The sequence below is a fragment of the Nuphar pumila genome, chromosome 9, assembly GCF_984573655.1.
Source record: "Nuphar pumila chromosome 9, dmNupPumi1.hap1.1, whole genome shotgun sequence".
Taxonomy (NCBI): domain Eukaryota; kingdom Viridiplantae; phylum Streptophyta; class Magnoliopsida; order Nymphaeales; family Nymphaeaceae; genus Nuphar; species Nuphar pumila.
In genome coordinates this window covers 81,850,339-81,872,872 of record NC_143257.1, presented here as the reverse complement: position 1 = coordinate 81,872,872, position 22,534 = coordinate 81,850,339, and the positions used below count along the sequence as shown (strand labels likewise).

Genomic DNA, 22,534 nt, shown 5'->3' with positions numbered 1-22,534 from the left:
GGGCGGGGTTCGTCCCGGCTTCCATCCCCGTTTCATACCCTTCATCCCCGGTCCAAACGGGGCGGGGTCCACTGCCATCCCTATCCCAGTATGGTTTTTCTTATAGTGAACCCGATTATATTAGGATTCGAATCCGATATCATACCCAAAAACCGAGTCCAAGTCTGGTACCACCTGAGTCCGAACCAAACCTGAGACGCGTAGTAGACACCCTTGTTTTACCCATTTATTAGGAATATATTATATATAAAAAAAGACGATTTCAAAATAGTTGCCTCGTAGTTTTCTCCTCTACTTTCTCTTCTTCTTTCTTCTTCTCTGATAAAGATCTGAGACTCAGATAGATAGAGAAAGAGATGGCGTGGATCGAGCACATAGTCGCAAAATTGGCGGATCAACGTGAGTCCTTTATTTATTACAAAAAAAAACCCAAAAAAAGGAGAAAAATGCGGCCATTTTTGTACTCCCCACACGTGGCACGTAGTCTTGGTCGTCTCCTCTTCGCAGAATTTTATTTTAATTAAAAGAAAATGTCTTGCGAATCTTGACGACGCACCCTTCTTTTCTTCTTCTTCTTCTTCTTTTTTCTTTTTGAAAATATATATTTTTCCCTATAGCAGCTTCGGAGATGCGCGGTGACGGAGAGGAGACGGCCTTCGAGGTCGCTCTCGTCGTCCCGAAGAGGCCCGAAACGGAGCAACGGAATCCTAATCCTGATTGTGCAATCAAAGTCTTAATTGCAGAATTGAAGAAATTAGGGTTTAAGATCGAGAGGGTTCGAGGGGTTTCCGATGAATTCATCAAGGTTTCTCTTCTAATTCTTTCACATTCTTTCTCTTTCCTGCAATTTTTTCGTTAATTGTCTGGTTATTTTCCGGATTATCTTGTTAACGTGTTCTCTCTCTCTCTCTGATTAACTATTCTTTGCATGCTACATTCTTTAAATTATGATTTGGTTTTCACTTACTATTTTGAGTGTTTCCTTCATCTGTTGCATATAGTTTTAATTCTTAAGTTTTTTATGTTTCTGATCGTTGTTTTATTGATCTTAACTTTTTTTCTAGGATATTTTCGAGTCACTTTTCTATCATTTATGTTTGGTTGCGTTTCTACCTGCAGTTGGGAGCGCCATTGGAGACTCTTGGCAGGGCAGCAGCTGAAATAAAGCTGAGAAAACCAACTTACATTGGTAAGTTTTTCCCAAAATATATTCGTTTTTGGTTCATTTTTGAAGATTTTCTTGTGCTGGTGATTCCTTCTGATGTAATGTTTTAGTGGGTTCTTTTTTTTTCTTTTCAAGGCATGGATTTGCAGTTTGAATGGGATCAAGTTTCGGCATTTTTGCGACAGTCAGACGGCTCATTGTTCAGTTGGTGTGAACGCTTTCGTTGTTATAGACACATGATCAAACACATTGTAAGTTATTACTGGAATCTGTTTCATGGTTCCTTCACATTTTTTTTAATTAGTTTGCTTTTCTCCCCTTCTGGTTGTTTCTTGTCTAAGGTGTTTAGTGTGGAAGTCTTTCTAATTTTCAGTGTTGGATCCCGTTCTCTCATGTCTGTATCGGGATTCCCTTTTTCTTTACAGTTTTATATGTCATGGTTCATTGTTGGAGCTTGAAAATTGAAATCTTTGCTTTATTCTTTCTGTTGCCATATTAAAATCTTCAATTATATCTTTAATATCAGTGGGATTGTACATATTGGGATCCCACTACATGATGGCTGTCTAAGCTGCAGCCTTTGTCACCATGTCAGTGTGATGTTTCCAGCTGGGGTTTCTTCAATGTTCAAAAATATGGTTGCCTAGAATCTCGATCTGTGCTGCATCCTTTCGATCATCATTGTGAATTGCATATGATCACAGAAGTACAATCTATAATTATATGTCTGTTCTTGTTTTGGTTCCTGGCTATGTCACATATGTGCGGGTGCAGATACGGATGCGGCGATGCGGCACTTTAAAAAAACTTGAGTGCAGGGGTGCGGGGAGGGTATATATATATATATATATATATATATATATATATATAACACTAATGAAATAAAAACAATTATCATATCATCAATTCATCATGCATAAATTCATGCAATAAATCAAATTAATAATCTACGATTGCTATTCCTCATCAATAAAAAATAACACCACACTAGTGCGGAGCTGCATATATATATAAATATATGGATGTATGTGTGTGCATTTATGTATTTATATATATAATATAAATAAAACTGAAATTCGTTAGGGTTAACTGAATCTACTTTTGAATAGAAATGGACCTCAGCGTGGTTGACTTCACCTGACAAAAAGGAAGATGTGTCCAAGTGTTGCATCTGCATGGGTGCGGGTGCGACGCGGGTGCAGTGCCCTGTTAGAAGAGTTTGTGTTACATAGGTTTCTGGACATATTGAAATTAGTGTTCCAGACTTCCAGCATTTGGGCATTTGGTGTAATAAACTGGAAAAAAAAATTTAAGCTTGGATTCGGGTCGGATCCGGACCCGGACCCGACCCGGACCCGGAAGGGAGGCACTGCCTCCCGTGTCTTTTGAAGACAGCGAGGCAGGGGTTTCAAAGAGAACCCTCGCCCCCCTTCTTCCTCTCTCGGTCTCTCTCCCCCTCAGCGCCTCTCGCCCTCTCGTCTCCGTTCCTCCCTGTGGCCACCGACGCCGGCGACTCGCCGCCGGCCACCACCCTTTTCTCGGCTACTGCAGGCATCGACGACAGCCGACAGCCTCCGATGCCGACGCTGTCGCCGCCGGCGACTTCCAGGTACGCGCCTCCCCCTCTTTCGTTCGTCTCTCTCTCTCTATCCCTCTTCTCCCCTCGTTTCTCCGTTACGCAGGGAGGGGAGGGTCGAACCACCTCCCTGCTCCTGTACCGGCAGATGGGGCAGTGGAGGGGCTCGCTTCCTCTCCTCTCTGTGCCCTCTGTCAAGGCAGGGGAGGGGCCGAGCTCTCCTCCTTGCCTCTTGTTACGGCAGAGGAGGGGCTCGCTTCCCCTCCTCTCTGTGCCCTCTGTCAAGGCAGGGGAGGGGCCGAGCCCTCCTCCTTGCCTCTTGTTACGGCAGAGGAGGGGCTCGCCCCCCTCCTCTCTGTGCCCTCTGTCAAGGCAGGGGAGGGGCCGAGTCCTCCGTGCCTCCTATTACGGCAGAGGAGGGGCTTGCCCCCCTCCTCTCTGTTCCTTCTGTCACGGCAGGGGAGGGGCTGAGCCCCCTCCCTGCTCCCTATTAGGCAGGGGAGGGGCTGAGCCCCCTCCCTGCCCTTTTGTTCGGCAGGGGAGGGGCTGAGCTCCCCTCCCTGCTCCCTATTAGGCAGGGGAGGGGCTGAGCCCCCTCCCTGCTCCCTATTGTTCGGCAGGGGAGGGGCTGAGCCCCCTCCCTGCTACTTGTTACGGCAGGGGAGGGGGCCGAGCCTCTCCCTGCTCCCTCTTCTCGGGCGTCAGGCAGGGGCTTTGCCCCCTGCTTGTTTGCGTGTTCGACCGGCAGGGGCCAAGCCCCTGCCTCTTTGTGTATTCGGCAGGCAGGGGCAAAGCCTCCTGCCTCCTCCTTTGTGCTAACGGGTGGGGGGGCTTGACCCCCTGTCTCTTTGCTCTTCTGGCAAGCAGGGCGACACTTCGGCCTCCCTCGTTGCCTTCGTAAGGCAGGGGCGCAACCCTGCCTACCCTTGCTTTCGGAGGGCAGGGGAGCAACCCCTCCTGCCTCCCCGTTGTTGGCTGACAACATGTCAGCAGGGGCTCGTGGCCCTTCCCCTGCTTCTTGCGCTTATAGCAGGTGCGCATGTGCACGATGCCCCTGCCTCTGCTTTCCTGTACGTCAGGACGGCGATAGTGCCCCTGACTTTCTATTTTGGTATTAGCTTGCTAAGATCGTTACTTTTGCAGCTCGTACGACGGATCCTGCTCGCGCTCCGCGACCCGAGCCGCCAATCGCGTACATCCGCGGACGACAACAAGCTTGCAACTCTCAAAGGTAGGGGAAGATTGCACAGAAGACTTGGACAATTGAATTGAGTTCAATTAACTAAAAAGGACAATTAAATAAATATATATGCATATATATATCATATATATTTATATGAGTACACATTTAACTCAAGGACGCGGTTTCGCGATCCTTGTCCTTTACTTTGCCGTTGCGCATCACGCAAAGGTTCTGCGTTGCACTCTTGCTTACAGTCTTTCCTTTGCCGTCGCGCTTTGCGCTAGGCTCTTTCTTTTGCATATGTGTTGTTATTGCCTTGCTATTGTAGATGACACTCAGGTTCTCGCTCATTGCATACGCGTTTGAGGCATCCTTGTGGAGGATGCAAGAGACATCTATCTCTCCCTCTTGCGACAAGAGTTCAGTCGGGAGCGAGCGACACATCCTCGTCTAAGGAGAGGGATATCTCGCAAGGATCCTAGCTCTTCGTGTGCGCAGTCCTGGAGAGTCGACTTGAGATTTTAGGGAGCTGCGCAAAAGCTTCGAAGACTGCTCCAAATCGAAGCATTCGGAAGGATGTGACTGGCTGGTTCTGCTCGCCTTTTTTTCATATCTCGGGTGATCCCGAATTGGGGGTTCGAGCGAACTTCTTAGCGGGTGTTCTGTTGAGAAACCCGTATCCCGTCTATCGAGGCCGGTATCGAGTCATGCGAGACATGTAGATACCCCGATAGCGGATGTGATTCGAGATAATCACATGCATAATGTTGGCACAAGGTACTGCTGTTTCAAAAGATAGAGTAAAGTTGATAAACTTTACATCTTTGTGAAACACTCCTGTCGAGGCTTCTATTGACGAGCTATACCCCCTTCATCCTAGAGTACTTGTAGTCGTGCACGACACGTCTAGTACTGCGATGATCGGATGAGACGGTCGTGCGACCTCGAACAACGCTAAATGCAAAACGTTGTAATCACATAAATGGCCTCACATTCGCCTTCACAGGTAAGATGCTCGAGTGGTTTAAATACCACAGCATAGAATGGGTCGTTAGTAAGCAACCCCTAACGTACCTATTCGCTTCTTTGTGTCTGTCAAGGGAGAGGACAGAGCGATACAAACTCCAATGGACAGGTTGTTAACAACCACCCTACGGGCAACGATCCGGCCTCCTCAGTCATTGGAGTTAGGGGAAAGGGGCTACATTAGTTAGCTCAACACTTCTGCAGAAGTTGGATGCGTCCGTGGCACTGCCTCCTTTGGGGAATCCTCTCTCGGCTAAAGCCGTCTGTTTGGAGCGAACTCAACTAGCTATTCGGGTTATTGAAAACATATAGAATAACAGACGCTCGAACTAGTCTCAGTTGGTTCTACGTTTTGCCTGCGCGTACCCGCAGGTTCGTAATTATCGAAACATAAGGTCTGTTCACACTGGTCGTTGAGTCATGAGATTCGCTTGCACTACGGATTCGCTTGCACTACTGATTCACTTGCACTACTGATTTTGATTCGCTTGCACTACTGCTTCGCTTGCACTACTGCTTCGCTTGTACTACTAATTCGCTTGCTTGCTCGATAGTTCAGTATGCTACTCGTTGAGCTATGCACCCCTGTCAAGGCATTACTCTAGTTGGTTAAACTGCTTACGCAGTTCTTTGCGGAGTAATAAGGAGCTTCTCATACTAGTTAAATGCTTATAATAATAGCATTATGCCAGTTGCTACATATTAGCATGTGACTTGCTTTATCCCTTGGTCGAACTGTTTGGTGCTTATTGTAGCGTAGCACTTATTGGCTTGCATCTCTTATGATTGATGTGATTGCATACAGCTCGTAATCTACGAACTGGTGGCAACTAGGATTGATGTGGCCGCTTGTCTTATAAGCTGCTTACATTATTGTGATATAACTGTTTCCGTATGATTGCTTATGAATGGCTTGCGATGTAATGGTTTATGCCTTACGATTAATTTAATTACTTGTTGATGGACTGAGCCATTTTATGGTAATTATATGTTTTACAAGCATTGTTATGAGTGTCTTGTTCAGTTGTTTTGTTTGACTGACGGGTAGAGTTAGTTACCCTTCGCCCATAGAATCAACTGAATTGCCACATCTGCGCGTTCTCATGTGTCGTTTACACATGCCTTGAGGGCCTATTTGAGGATTGCAATATTCCTTGTGGCAATAACACGATACGTAGGATTATATGCTTCTATGTGAAGTGATACGATGCATATTGCTGATGTGCATGCTTGTGCTCATATTGTGGCTACTGACTCCGAAGCGGTCAATGGTTCAGAGCAGTCGATTAATGATGCATGCATCACTGAGTAGGGCGTCTGTCGAGGACCTGATCTCCAAAGGATTATCTGCGAGGGTGTGTATGATCAAGACCAGGTACCCGGCTAGAGTGGTAGATTCTCTGTGAGGATGTACACTGTCCACGAACGGGTAGCCGCAAGGACGGTGAACTCCTGTGAGGAAGTGTATGGTCCAAGACCAGGTATACCATCTAGGGCGGAATTCCTTGTGAGGTTATACATTTCCCAGACCAGGTGATCCGGGCGTTGATCTTGTTGTTTGTATTAGTGGCTATCGACCCTGAGAACGGTCATTTGTGTTAATGCGCGTATCACAATGATTTTCATTGGATATGGCATTTGTTGGGGACTCACTTTCCAAAGGGTTCGCTGTGGGGGTATGTATGGTCAAGACCAGGTGACCCTGCTAGAGCGGTAGAATCTCTGTGAGGATGTACACTGTCCACGAACGGGTAACCGCGAAGTCGGTGAACTCCTGTGAGGAAGTGTATGGTCCAAGATCAGGTATACCCTCTAGGGCGGTAATTCCTTGTCCGGTCGTATATCTCTCGGACCGAGCGATCCAACGTGGATTTTGTGTTTTTCCTTACCATAAAAAGTTATGGTGAGCTGTGACGATCTCCTGAGATTGTTTGTGATAGACAACTATGAATTCATAGTTTCGGCTTTCTGTTTTAGCATGATTACATGCAGGACTCATATATGAAAATCAGATCGTTAGCGATTTGAGTTAGTGATTATGTTTTGGACCTTCTACGGAAGGGTGAGCTTTTCTGAGAAAGTATGACGCCTTAGTGAGTCATAACAGGTGGCAGTTGGCCGCGTAAGGTTTTGAGAGATGAGAATAGGTTAAGGTTGTTCAGGACAACGCGTTTGTTAGAAGTAGTGAGCGACAAACGATGTCCTGATGGTGATTAGATGCTGTGACCTCGTTCTAAGAACGAGAACAAGCTAGTTGCGTGGTGGTTCGCAGCCTACGATCAATTGAATCGTATGCTGCGTTTGTCAGTTGCACTGCTTACTTGCTTTGAACTGCTTACTTGCTTTGAACTGCTTACTGTTTGTGTTTGCACTACTTATGCGTTTGCACTATTCACCTGCTTGCATTGCTTACCTGTTTAACTGCATATCTGCTTTAAACTGCGTAGCCTACTGAATTAAATGTACTTAATTCAGTTTCCTGTTAGTCTCTCTTGTGCACCTACTAGTTTTTCGCGAAACTAACCCATTCTATGGGTACAGGTGATGATTAGGTACACTACGGGCGATGACGCGATTGCAAGATGGCTTCAAGACTTCTTCTTTCTGCTCTTAGCTCGCGTCCTGGACGCTTGGGTTTGTATCGGATTTCCCTTAGGATATCCGAATCTTGTGAGTTTTGGTTCTTTTAGCTAACGTGCCCAAAGTTGTCAGCTTGCCTTATGATTTATCAAAGAAAAATCTTCCGTTGATTTCATAAACAAACTCTGAAGGAAAGATATATTTCTAGTCTCTTGCCTGTTTTTCTGAAAAGGTTCGCAAATTTGAAATTTGGGGCGTTACATTTGGACCAATGTTGGTCATTCCCGAGACACAACTTTGGTGATTGTGTTCAAATTCCATTTTTGTATTTGATTGATTTATTTCCAATTTACATATGTTTGATCTTAAATACTAAACATCTGCAGGGAGTTGTATGTGTTGTCTTAGAAGCTTGACCTTTTTATGCTTGTTTGAGATTTTGAATCATCAAAATGAGTCATACATGGTCCTAGACAAGCCTATCGATCTAAGCTTTGTTTCTGAAGCCTGCTTCTGTGTCTTGAGTATTATAAACCGATTTATGCAGGTCAACTTAACTGAATCTTCAGTAACACTGAGATTTGGTGGAAATGTCTATGAATGGCAAAGCGGTGAATCCTTGCTTAAACTGATGGAGTCTGTAGGGATTGTCAAGGAAGTGTATCCAATACATGGTAGGATGATTTTTATTTCTTCATGTTCTTTCCCTTGATTAATTGGACCTAATTTGTTGTCTACTTGATTTTCAGTGGAGAGGAGGAGAAAGCATCTATTGCGAAGCTGGGCGCTTAACTGCCTTGACTTCACAGCTCAGCCCATTGATGAAGTTTATTCCTACTTTGGTACCAAGGTGGAAGAAATTCTATAATTTAAAGGTGTATCTTAGAGTTGGAACATGCAAGGGAGGCTTATTGTTTAACTAAGCCATTGGCAGATAAGGATGAGAGTTCAATTATTTGTCCTGACTGGCTTGTTCACCTACTTTAGCATGTTCATGCAAGTCCTATTCTGCGTTGTTTTGTTTTTCTTTTGCATTGAATGTTTTAAGGCAATGGTAACATGGATTTCTTATTCTTGTTTTCTTGGCATTAGGCCCCTGCTTAAAATGCTCGTTATTGCTTGTGGCAGATAGCCGTTTACTTTGCATTCCTTGGGATGTACACAAAGTGGCTATTTTTTCCAGCTGCATTTGCGGTTTTTCTGCAGTTTTTTGATTTTGGGTATGAGAGAATCCTTGACTAATGTTGCTTGCATCTCTTCATGGAGCAGCAGCTTGAAGAAATCAAATTATTCTAATTGTTTTTCTCGTGTTGTTGTTTAGACCATGGCAGTTACTGGCACTTCCAGTTTTCTTTGTGTTTGTTATATCATGGGCTGTCCTTTTCTTGCAATTCTGGAAACGCAAGAATTCTGCTCTTTTAGCAAGGTTTGTTGTCTCACTTTTTTGTTTATGCCAAAGCTTTCCTTTTCTATTCAGTGGTAAGTGATTTTTATTGTTTCATAGGTGGCAAATATATTATCCTGAGGAGCTTATCCAAGAGCAGATAGTTTTGGGAACTGAACAATGTTCACCAAACCAGTTACAGCAAGAATTCTGGGATAGAGCCACTAATAAACGTAAAGAAAGATACAGAGCATTACAAAGAGATGAGTGGCTTGGACTTTTTCAGAGATTTAGAAATGATGCCATTGTCATCTTGGGCATTATTTGCCTGCAGTTGCCACTTGAGTTAGCTTATGCTTATCTATATGAGGTTATTGAAGTTGACATCATGAGGTAAGCTTTTGGTTTTGTCGGGATTTATTAATTCCACATGGTTCATTGAGATTGATGTTATTTGTCATGTTAATGGACGTCAATCACCTTATTTGCACTTTCTGTAATCAATTTACTGAGATCGCATCTAACAATGACAGTCTGCTTGAGCAGAGTTGTTTCAATGATGAAATAAATAGTCTTCTGTATCCTATCTTAAATTTGTACACATTAAATTAGATAATTTTTAACTCATTTGGTTGTCAAAGTGGCTTCCCTTGTGTTGGGGTGTAGCAAGTGCCCTTTAAGGAAAATCTCCCTTCTTTGGAGTGTGTTTCTTTCAAGCGTGAGAAATAGAAAACTTTTTAATGTAAAACTAATTTCTAGTGAGAAGATAAAAGAAAATCAAATACTGTGAAAAGTTTTTGATATGAAACATTTAAAAAAATATGGACCCTCCCTCAACTTGGCGGGTGACACCCTGATGATGAGAAATAAGCTTACCAACATGGTTGCTTGCTCCTAAACATCTCTGAAGAATAATTAATCAAAGACTCCTTGCTCGATCAAAAGAATTATTTTGCCTCTTCTACTCACCAGTTTAGTTCTTGCCTGCAAAGAAAACATACTAATACTACCAAGTAAAAACCGTTCATATGAAAGCACCAAAATGATAAATGAGCAAACAAAGACAAGAGGAGCACAAAACCGTGTTCTCTGAATAGGAATAAGATTAACGGATGAGGAAAAAGGACAAAATAAAGGAAGTAAACCATGTTGAAGGAAAACAGGATGGTGCTTACAGGCCAGGCAAAGTTCCACCTTAAGTTTGAGGAGAAGACATCAACAATGACAATGATTAGAGGCTAGTTTGGGGAAACGGGAGGCAGCAGTTAGTAGATGCTTGGTCATCGTTTGATGCAGCAGTTGCTTTCTTCATCGGTCTAGAAGAGGGGGAGGTAGCAGCTGATAGATAGTTGAGCATATTACAAGATTTGGCCTTGTCAGACATGGCTTTCTAGCGAAAAAGTCATACCACCTTGAGAATGGTTGTTTCACAAATGTGAGAAAATGCTCGTTCTCGTATGAAAATGAGTTGCTTCTTATGAAAAGTTGAAAACAGCATGAAATAAACGTCCCATTAATCTCTTGCCTTTGGCTTTCTCTTTATGAGATGCAACTTTAACCTCTGATCTCATATGAAGAGAAAATAAATATGTGGAGCATTTTTTGTAGAAGGGAATCAGCATTGTAGCAGTTTGCAGTTGACAACTTGGGATGTTGTAAAAGAGTGTCGGAAAGAACAGCGAACAACAATTTTGGAAGCGCACGAAAAAAACAAAGAACATGATAGCCTCAATGCTTCCAAGAACATCAAGGGGGAAAGATCTTCTGCTGTAAATATCAGTATAATTCATCAAAACATTTTAGAGTAAAAGAGTGAATGGGATTGAAGTTTAATAGAAGCGCACGAAAAAAATAAAGAACATGATAGCCTCAATGCTTCCAAGAACATCAAGGGGGAAAGATCTTCTGCTGTAAATATCAGTATACAACAACAACAACAACAACAACTACGCCTTCATCCCAAAACAATTGGGGTCAGCGATATGAACCAAAAAAGAAATTCATTTTGGGTCTTCCACATGAATCCTTTTCCTCCAATCATTTCTATCCAACGCCATGTCCTCGGTGAGGTTCAAAGCATTCATATCCTTTCCTATCATCTCCATCCAAGTCTTCCTAGGCCTACCCCGACCTCTTTTAACTAATATATTTTCCCATTTCTCCAACCTTCTAACTGGAGCATCATTAGGCCTTCGCCGAATATGTCCAAACCACCGTAAACGATTCTCTCGCATCTTATTTTCAATGGGTGCAACACCTACCTTCTTACGTATCTCTTCGTTCCGAATCTTATCTTTTATTGTATTTCCACACATCCATCTAAGCATCCGCATCTCAGCTACACTCATTTTTTGAATATGATGTCTCTTGGCAGCCCAACATTCCGTACCATATAGTAAAGCGGGTCTAATAGTCGTCCTATAAAACTTTCCCTTCAACCGCAATGGCATTCTACGATCGCACAGCACTCCAGTAGCACTTTTCCATTTCATCCACCCAACCTTTATCCTATGATTTACATCTCCATCAATTTCTCCATACTTTTGAATGATGGATCCCAAATATTTGAAATAATCATTCACCGGTATATCTTGCTCACCAAGCTTCACTACACTCCCATCACTACTTCGTTGCTTACTAAACCGACATTCCATATATTCAGTCTTAATCTTACTCAACTTAAAACCTCTAGCTTCCAATGTCTGTCTCCATAATTCTAACTTAGCATTAACCCCAGCTCTAGACTCATCAATCAAAACAATATCATCAGCAAACAACATACACCACGGTACATTTTCTTGAATTGATCTCGTAAGCTCATCCATCACTATTGCAAATAGGAAAGGGCTTAAAGCAGATCCTTGATGTAACCCAACCGTTATCGGGAAATTGGTTGTCACCCCTCCACAAGTGCGGACATTGGTTACTACTCCTTCATACATATCTTTAATTATACTAATGTACTTGAGAGAAACACCTTTCTTCATCATTGTCCACCAGAGAACGTCCCTAGGTACTCTATCGTATGCCTTTTCTAAATCAATAAAAACCATATGCAAATCTTTGTTCCTCTCTCTATATCTTTCAATAAGTTGTCTAAGAAGATGTATAGCTTCCATAGTTGATCTTCCAGGCATAAAACCAAATTGATTCTCCGATATCATGACAACCTTCCTCAACCTAGACTCAATCACCCTCTCCCAAAGTTTCATAGTATGACTCATGAGTTTTATACCACGATAGTTTGTGCAATCTTGTATATCACCCTTATTCTTATATAAAGGCACCAAAGTACTCTACCTCCACTCATTAGGCATCTTATTTGTTCGCCAAATCAAGTTAAAAAGATTTGTCAACCATTCTAAACCTTTCTCTCCCAAGCATTTCCAAGCCTCGATAGGTATACCATCTGGGCCAACTGCCCTTCTTGATTTCATTTTCTTCAAAGCCTCTGCAATATCTTTCTTTTGAATCTTGCGCATGAAGTCACGATTTATCTCATGAAAAGGAATGGAGAAGTCTCCAAGATCTTGAGCATGACTATCATTAAATAGCTTATCAAAATAATCTTTCCATCTCTCCTTAATCTCCTCATCTTTGACTAAAACCCTTTGCGTTTCATCTTTGATACATCTAACCATACCCAAATCCTTCGATTTCCTATCTCTCATCTTTGCAAGCCTATAAATATCCTTCTCGCCTTCTTTGGTATCCAACTTGTCATAAACCTCCTTATATACCTTAGCCCTCGCGTTTCGAACAACTTTTTTAGCTTCCTTCTTTGCTATCATATACTTCTCCAAATTCTCATTATCACGACTCTTCCTTCTTTGCTGTAAATATCAGTATGATTCATCAAAACATTTTAGAGTAAAAGAGTGAATGGGATTGAAGGCTAATAGATTTTGAATTTAGTTTTGGTCCATTCACATAATTATATAAATGTTCGGAAGACTATATCCATCTAGGTGAAGAGGATTGAGCCTCCATTTGCACTTTTATTGGTTGAGAATGATATGTTGGCATTAAAACATGTGATCAACAGGAGTGTGGAATCTTTGCAGTGGAATCAATGGCATTAATACTGGGAAGATACATATGTCCGTACATGATATGGTCGGTACTGGTTAACAAACTGCATGTGCCAAGTTCAGGTTCAGCTCTTTTTTTGGCTCTGTACCAGCTCAAGCTTATGCTCAGACTTGCCACAAGCTTGAGCTGAGCCTGAGAAGGCTTGTTTAAAATTTAAATGAAAGAGTTATTGAACCCCTGACCTTTTGTATGGTAGCAACACACAGTAAAACTCTGTATAATATTATGTGATATACCATTTATTTAATATATTTTGTTATTTTTTTCTTAACACTATTTCAGCTGAACTGAACAGGATAGATCTTGTTCTTGTTTGCCTTGTTAAAGCTGGTAACTTGTATTAAACTTTAAAAACCCTATGTTACAAGCCTGAACAAACTTGTAATTGAGCAGAACTAAACTGAGTTCTTTTTCCAGACCTAGGTGTTACCATGCTTCTCTAAGGAAAACACACGGAAATACAATAGAAAAACCACTAAGGGAAAACAAGTAACAATAAAGAGTGCACAAGCTCTAGTCCACCAAGGGACAATACAATATCCAAGTGAGAACAATCACAAGAACACTACAAGTTCATACAAAAGCCACTAAGGGCAAGCACAACACATAATATATATATATATATATATATATATATATTCACTTGGAAAATGCTTGGAGAATCATAGATATTAAAAGGGGAAGGGGTGCCTTTAAATAGGCACAAAAGATACACATAGGATGGTCCAACTAGCTGTTGGACGGCTAGAAATATTTCCTTTGGGACTAGCCCAACAGCTAGAAATATATCCGTTGGGACTAGCCCAACAGCTATATTTCATAAAACATAAAACACAAAAAATAAGAAAAACAAAAAAAGAAATTACATAACAGCCCCTACTAGGCTGTCCCTATTACAAATATTAAAAGACTAAAATACCTCTATCTATATAAAATTATATATACATATATATATATATATATATGTAATAACAAGTAACTATATTTTAACAGCTTCTACCTGCTAATACTCTTCAAAAGCAAGTTAGAAGATGCAATGTCGAGAGCTGGTAAAGAAGCTTGTGGAACCAACTTTGCAAGCCTCTCTCAAAAGTTGTCTAGGTGATGTGTTTGGTGAAGTAATGAAACAACACTTGTGCCATCAAGAAATGTTGGCTAAATAAAAGCAAAGCAAATGGAGACGAAATTGGTGTCTCAAAAAGTTGTCTAAGCAACCTTAATGTGCTGTAATTTGAAATATCTTGGACAAAACACAAAATTCAGGAAGAGCGAGCTGATCAGTGAATTCATCTTATCCAAATCAGTTAATGTGTTTGACTTGAGGCTGTGTGAGAGAATTTATTGAAGAACATTAATTGTTTGATGTTTGGCCATCAATACTGTTGATCAAACTTTATCACATGATTTGTCTGGCTATCCTCTTATGATATATTAGAAGTCCTAAATTATATGGCATAAGTTACTTTTGGTATTTCTCATTAATTTTCATTTACCAGCACTGAAACTAGACCTTTGTGAAATATAATCAATTCCATTTCAAAGTATGGCTTTCAGTATGTTAGAAACTTGAAGCTATCATTTGTTGGACTTTGCAGGTAGTTTTTGATGAATCTTTATTTGCCATCATTTTAGAAGAATCATTGTCAGTGGTCATTTTTGTTTATTCTGTGGAAGATGTCATACATGGTCAGTATATTGCAATGCACACTTATCATCTCTTGGGGATCTTTGCAGGTATGCACTGACAGCCTTGTACCTTTTGGTCATTCAGTATTATACTAGGCTTGGGGGTAAGGTATCAATTGAGCTTATAAAAAATGAGAACAATCAAAGTAGGGAGTCAAAGGCTGATAGCTTGGTGTACAAGGTCTGATTTTGAGCTATAGAGCTTCAATTGTAGAAAATTCATAGCTGTCTTTCTGAGAGAATTTTTGCTGATTTCTATGTAATTTATATCTCCTTGGTGCAGGTATTTGGTCTTTACTTCATGCAGACATATATTGGTGTATTCTATCATGCACTTCTTCACCGTGACTTTATGAGCCTTCATCAAGTCTTGATCCAGCGTCTGATTGTATCTTTGGTAGGAGTGGTTTATCTGGTACATTAACTATAATTATCTTTTGAAGGAATAACTGATCGTGTTGTTATTGTTCATAATTTGCTGCAGTTATTGGACAATCTACTTGATAATTCCCTTCCTTTCCTCAAATACAGTTACAAAAAATACAGGACTTTTCGGTAAGCTCTTAACCTGATTTTATATGTGCAAGTTACTTAAGTTGAACACATAAAATCAAAAGCCAAAGTTGTAAAAGTTCCATTAGACTTGTTAAGCATGGTATTTAACATGCACCTTCTGCTTTGCAAAGGAAGAGAAAATGTGAAATTGAATCATCCGTAGACAAGCCAGTTCAGCTACCATCTAGAGTGGAGAAAGAATACATGAAGCCATCATATTCTGCTAGCATTGGAGCAGAAGTTGAAGATGGATTGTTTGATGGTAATGAGCTTACTGCTTTATCCTTCTACACAATGCTACTCAGAACTAGCATGTTGATTTTGTTTTAAATTGTTTTGCAGATTTTTTGAAGTTGGTTTTGCAGTTTGGAATGGTGATGATGTTTGCATGTGCATTTCCACTTGCATTCTGTTTCGCAGTTCTGGTAAATTCTGAGTGCCACTATATGAAGTTGGCTTAGCCACTCGTACTTTTGAGCTGGACATGCTATTTTATTAAATAAAAGTGGCATTGTATCTGGCATTGTAGTATAATACGGCGAAGATTAGAATAGATGCACTGAAGCTGCTTGCTTTGTTACAAAGGCCTATTCCTCGTGCTGCCCCAAAAATAGGAGCTTGGCTGAATATATTTCAGGTTTAGTTCTGGAGAATAAGAATCTCACATTCTAACTTTAATCCTGTTTCTTGAAGCATGGCTATTTGTCATTGAACTTTTCAAAGGCCATATTTGTCAGTTTTTCTTTCATAAACCTTTTCTTTATACCTCTTTTCTTATATAAAAAAGAACTATGACCACTGCTTTGTCTTAAACCCGTATATTTTGGTCTAATTTGATATCAAAGTCGTGCCTTTGCTTCTTGGAATTAGCTTTGTTGAAACCTGATATATTGATAGATCATGGAGATAAGAGACAAAAAAAGAAAGAAAGAAAGGAAAGAAAAGAAGGGAGCATTGTATTGCTATCGTTTTGTGTCACATGGTCACCGTTTGGATAGTGTTTCCTTCATTACAGTTAAATCTCTTATTTAAAGTTCACTACCACCTAACTTTCACTAAGATGAAAACATCACATGCAGAAAGATAAAAGATATAACAATGCAAAGCACTTGATCTGTACGCTTAAGATCATTGCATAAACTTGAAACATAAGATCATGCTCTTGACCTATATAAGATATTTCCAAGTGACCAAAATAGCCTTATTCTTGCATCTACAAAGTTTGTTTTGAGTTTTTTCCTTGCTATCATTTATTCTGGATCTTTATAAGTTTTCCATGGATGCTAGCCGTGCATTTCTTTCTGTTGTGAGCTCAAGTTGTGCTAGGAATCATCTGCTGCAAGTCAACATCATCTGCTATTTTTTGAGAACTTCAATCATGGCCCTATTGATTACTTCTTGTATATTTTTCTATGTGTTCTCTCTTTTTTTTTCCCTAGACTGCCATTTATCAAATTCTTTGGCACTTAAAGCCAATGTTGTTAAAATCAGTTCACAAGGTGGATATTTTTTTAAATAATCTGATTTATTGGGTTGAATTGATTCTGGTATTTATAGTTCTTATCAAGGTTGTCTATACCGTGCCATATCGTACGATACGGTATGATACATATCATTACCTTTAAAGTTTACGATACGATACACACTCATATCGCGATATGTGTGTATCGTACCCGTATCGGGTGTATCGTATGTATCGTGTCGTATCGTACAATACAGGGTGTATCGTACGATACAACTTCGGTGCACTTTAAAAAGGTTGAAAATATTTTTTTTTGATTTTGGGTCTTAAATACCTTTTGAGGCCCAACTTCTCCATTTGTCTAGAAGCCATTAAAAGTGAATTTCAACCATTTTTTCACCCAAAGAGGTGGGTTAAGGTGTAACACCCCAAAAATCCAGGTAACTTTTAAAATAGTTTAGAAAGCTTTGAAATTATACAATTACCAGAGTCTAAATAGTACTTCAGCGGAAAAATGATATTTTTAAAACCACAAGTCAATGGACCTTGAGTGCATTACAACGTAAACTTTCCTTTGCCGAATTCCGCACAACTATTGAAATCAAATGGTTTTAAAATGCAATTTCAATGATTTAGAATTTGTTTGTTGAAACCAAGAAGAAGTTTACTAAAACAGTTTTAGTAACTCAAGGTTTAATAAAAAGAGAAATTTTGAAATACACTTTATACCAAATTTACCAACATGTCCTCAGGAGCGAAACGTCAGGGAAAGAGCTCTATCTTGATCTCATCGCGCCATTGTGCCATCACAGAGTGTATCACCTATACATCATCTGCCCATAAAATGGGTCAGTTTCACTAAAAACTGGTAGGTGCACATACAGGACGATATAGAACATAGTTAAGCAAAATAATTTAATTTGTCAAGTAGACATGCAATTATATAGCAATTTAATTTCAACAGATTCATAGAACAACTATCATGAGCAAAATGCTAAAACTAATACAAGCATTTCACTGGCACAAGTAGGCTAATTATTATAAGCAAAGCACTGCACAAACAATTTAACTAGCAAAATACGATGCTACATCAACCACACACACAATTCCATAAGTATTGAAACCCGTTGCATGCTATAACTTTCATACGTGCATAACTCAACAAATTGTGGGATCAGATTTAAATTATGTTTCGATATTAACTGGCCAAGTGGGTACGCACAAGGCACGACTCTAGAAATAGCCTAGACTAATCCGGGGGTATATTATGCTATGTATTTTATGATAACCCGGATAGCTGACTGAGTCCGCACCTAAGGGGACGGTCGGTGACCAAGAGAGAAATCTCCAAAGCAGCATAGACAATGGATGCATCCCGAACATGGTGAGCTACCACCTAGGATAATTATGGTAGTCTCCTTCCCTTAACTCCGATGACTGGGGAAGCCGAGCCTTTTGCTCGTAACTGCCATTAATGGCTTGTCCATCGAAGTTTTTGTATCTTTCCGTCATCTCTCCTGACAGGAGTCAGCGGTTCGAATGAGTTCATCATGGGTAGTTAACTGAAGACCCATTCTACATACTCTGGTCTTTCGACCCAACTCGAGTATCTTGCCGGTAAAGGCAGAAATCATCACTTATTTAGGTGATCTCAGCAATTTGTTATTTGCACTCATCATGGTTGCCACAACCTACTCATCCAATCATCGCAATGTAAGAAGACGTACTTGTCAAAAAGTACGGACGTACTTGTCAAAAAGTACGGACGTACTTGTCAAAAGTACGACTACGATAAAAGGGATATGGTTTCACCAAAGAAACCCCAACAGATATTATCTGCATAAGAACACAACACAATTTGGCAAGATAAGTCTTGACTTCATTTCAACAATATTTTGCATATTTTATGATACAAGGTCGTCTCGGATCTCTCGTCCGATCAACAAAGTACTTAACATGTCGTGCATGTCTAAAAGTACGCAACACTGAAAAAGGGAGGTGCGTAGGCTTCTCAAAAGGAACACACAACACACAACTTCATAACGATCCAAAGAATATAGGAGTGCTCATTTGGCACGATTCATCCTTAAAAGCCACAATGCCACATTAAGTCATTCACACAAGACACGACACTATCAATCTTGCATCCAAAATTTATCTTAGTATCGACATGCGACACTAGATTGATAAATGAAGAATGAGTCCTTCAACAGAACCCCACTCATTCATAGGCTCATGCCCCTGATCGGGGTTATTCGAATTGGGTCGCAACTCAAATCGGGGTTATAAAACATTTCTCCCAAGTGTGGACTTGGGAGGGCCCAAATGTGACTTCGCAATCCGACAGGACTTAAAACTTAACTTTGCAAAAGCTGTGCATTTTGAAGAGCACTGGGTTCACAGAAGGAAACTCACTTTTAAAGAACTGCAATGCCCAAGCACAACTTCTAGTGTTTTGAAAACAAGTGAAATCAGGATAGGCACAAGACTACATTTATGTAAGTACATATTTACCATAAGTGTGAGCATATGCAGATTATAACATGACAACAAGCAACTCTCGACTTGCAATGCCGCACATCGAGCGAAAAACACATAAGTAACACACGAGGTACCAAAACCATACCTTGACGACTTAGATAGGCAAACACATATAAGGTCATAAGTAATACACGAGACACGAAGTCATACCTCACTCAAAGGAAACGTGCAGGCAAAAATGGATGCAAGCAAACAAGGGCATATGTATTTCAAGAAATACGAAACCACGCCTCAACTCATAAGCAACTATGCAAAATAATGATCGAAGAATGAAATTGTACATCGACCCATAGGAACGTACAGGCAAGCTATGTCACATGGGTGCGGGTGCGGGGATTCGGCACTTCCAAAAAACTCGGGTGCGGCAGGGGCAAAAATGTAAAAAAAAAAAAAAATATATATATATATATATATATATATATATATATATATATATATATAAAAGGGAAGTGTATCACTTTGATCATCTTATCACAAGAGAAGGTGGTGATGTGGTCTTCCCAGATAATAAAATCATGCCACTGATGGAGTTTCCCGCACCCAGGATCCGATTTAAAAAAAAAAAAAATCCAAAAAACAAATGGACCTAAATGATCCTGAGTGCGGTCAACGCACCCAGGATCGGGTTGACCGCACCCGAACCCGCACCCGCGTCGAGTCGCGTCGACGCGGGTGCGGCACCCTGCTAGCTGAATCTCTGTGACATAGCAGGCAAGTATATATGCAAGCAATTAAGGGCATAAGTATTGCAAAAAGTACGAAACCAAACCACATAAGCAAATACGCAAATTAATACTCAAAGAGTAAAATCATACCTCGACTCATAAATATGCAAACAAAAAAATATGCAATGCAGAAGCAATATAAATCTAAGCATATCTAGCATGGGCATCTTAATTATTTCAACTTAAATAGGTTCATTTATTGCCCTTTGTGTTACCCTACCTCGGAATGTTGTGTAGCTGCGTACGCCTATGCGTGGGGATAATACGAGGGTCGGGCCGCGGAGCACGAACGAGGCCTATTGCGTAAATCTGCAAGAGTGTGAGAGTTATAATGACGTAGTTGACAAAAAGAACAGAAGGGCAATGGTAAGACCTGCCCTGTCGGCGAAATCAAATGAGTGGTAGGGGTATCGGCCCCTGACTGACCAAACAACGAATGACAGGGGCCACGACCCCTGTCTGACAGCACAGCTGATGGCAGGGGCCTCAGCCCCCGCCAGACTAAGCAGTGAATGGCAGGGGCCGAGGCCTCTGCCGGCCAAAACAACGAACGACAGGGGTCTCGGCCCCTGCCTGCCAAAACGACAAATGGCAGGGGTCTCGGCCCCTGCCTGCCACAACAACAAACGGCAGGGGTCTCGGCCCCTACCTAATGAAAGAAATAAATGGCAGGGGCCTTGACCCCTGCCTGACAAAACAGCCAATGGCAGGGGCATCGCCCCCTGCCTCAAGAAAACAACAAATGGCAGGGACTTGGGTCTCTGCCTGGCAATACTAGACGACAGGGGGCTCAGCCTTTGCAAAACAATGAATGGCAGGGGCTTCAGTCCCTGCCAGACAAAACACAAACGGGAAGGGGCCTCGGCCCCTGCCTGACAAAACGAATAATGGCAGGGGCCCCGGTCCCTGCCTGACGGAACATCGGCGAAACAAAGGGGAAGGTGCAGCAAGGGGGTGTCGGTCCCCTCCCACGCTTCAGGTAGGCGTAGATGGAAAATAGGAGGGCACGACACAGGCGGTATGCCGTCTGTCGGCCCCTCGGCAAGCCCTCAAGGAGAGGGAAAAAAAGGAGGGCACGGCAGGGCCATGGGCCTCCTCCCGGCCTCCCGACGAAACGACAGAGAGAGGAGGTGGGACAAGGGGACGACCGACCTTCCGTCGGTCATCCGATAGCCCACAGGGGAGGGAGGAAGACGGCAGGGGCTCGAAGGCCGCCGGTTGGTCTTTCGATGGACACAGAAGGAGATTAGAAGAGGGGGAGGAGAAGGGGGAAAAGACATACCTTTCAAGGTCACCGGCGGTGGTCACAGCGGTGGCGACGATCGGACCAGCAGGAGGATGCGTCGGCAGGCAGACAAGAGAAGAAGGAGCGAGGAGAGGTGTCGGTCGAGGCTGCCGTAGGGAACGAGGAGGGGGAGGGCGGTGTATCGATCCTCCCCTCCCGCAATGCTCTTAAAGAGTTCGGGGAGGGGCGATAAACGAGGAAACCCTTAAGGGGTTTCCTTAATCTGCCGAGGGGTAGAGTGGCGCGGGTGAGGTGCGGCGTACAGGGGAGAGGATTTGTTTTTAAACAAATCCTCCCTCTGTGTCGGGTTTTAAAACCCTGCTGATAACGGGCCCGGGTCGGTTCCGATATTTTTTTTTACGTGGGTTTTACATCCTACCCCTCTTAAAAGAATTTCGTCCGCGAAATATTATTAAAAGATTATCTGCAACAATCTGGTTGTTAGTTAATCGCTGTTAATGCGGATGCACTATATGTGTCAGTGATCCGAAACACGTATGCTATTAAAGTAGTCAGGACAACACATAATAAATTCCTGAGAAAGGTTCAAAGCCAACAACTCGATCAAACAAAATGTGAGTGATTTTGTTAATAATTTATGTCTTTGCAAGAGTTTATATGGAGTCACAAAAAGGGTTTGACAGAAGACTGTAAGAATGTTTATGTCACCTTCTACTAGATTCGATACGAATGAAAAGACACAACGAGCCATTGCTCTAGTTTGTTTATGTTCCTTGAACGGGGGTTTCTGTACTTTATCATAATCAGGTTGTCGTTCGTTACCCTTACTATTTCTAACAGACTCATTGTCCGGAATAGCTTCAACTTATCCCCATAACTCAAGGCCTTGCACGACCAGTTGTCCTATCTTCGCTTAAGTTATCATTCTTAGAATGACCCTAACTTTCATAGAAGACAAAAACATAATCTCATATCAAGATCTAGATTTAGTAAGGATCCGATTCTCTAATCTAAAACCAGTATATAATCATGCTACAACAGAAAGCCAAATTTAAAGATTCATAACCGGCTATATCAAATGCTCTCAGAAGAGCATCATAACACACCATAATTTTCTACGAAATCAAAATCTACAAGTTCCACGCTGGATCACCTGGTCTGAGAAATGTACGACCTCACAAGGAATTACCGTCCTAGATGGTTTACCTGGTCTTGGATAATATACTTCCTCACAGGAATTCACCGTCTTTGCGGCTACCCGATCTTGGACAGTGTACTTCCTCACAGAGATTCACCACTTTAGTCGGATTACC

General features: G+C 41.6%; 1 protein-coding gene across 2 annotated transcripts in view; it reads left to right on the top strand.

Moving 5' to 3' along the window:
• Nucleotides 1–290: 290 nt before the first annotated feature.
• Nucleotides 291–22,534, top strand: part of LOC149828658 (anoctamin-like protein) — a 68,817-nt gene continuing 46,573 nt past the window's right edge. Inside the window, exons 1-15 of one of the 2 annotated variants that reach the window (XM_090016928.1) lie at nt 291–399; nt 618–805; nt 1,120–1,189; nt 1,301–1,416; nt 8,078–8,204; nt 8,280–8,380; nt 8,659–8,750; nt 8,852–8,956; nt 9,035–9,307; nt 14,741–14,873; nt 14,976–15,089; nt 15,177–15,247; nt 15,379–15,509; nt 15,590–15,672; nt 15,777–15,884. In XM_090016928.1, coding sequence (XP_089873054.1) covers nt 357–399; nt 618–805; nt 1,120–1,189; nt 1,301–1,416; nt 8,078–8,204; nt 8,280–8,380; nt 8,659–8,750; nt 8,852–8,956; nt 9,035–9,307; nt 14,741–14,873; nt 14,976–15,089; nt 15,177–15,247; nt 15,379–15,509; nt 15,590–15,672; nt 15,777–15,884 — 1,755 coding nt within the window. In that variant the 5' untranslated portion in view covers nt 291–356. Of the gene's footprint in view, nt 400–617; nt 806–1,119; nt 1,190–1,300; nt 1,417–7,391; nt 7,621–8,077; nt 8,205–8,279; nt 8,381–8,658; nt 8,751–8,851; nt 8,957–9,034; nt 9,308–14,740; nt 14,874–14,975; nt 15,090–15,176; nt 15,248–15,378; nt 15,510–15,589; nt 15,673–15,776; nt 15,885–22,534 lie in introns of those variants that run through there. The other variant, XM_090016929.1, reaches the window with a different exon arrangement.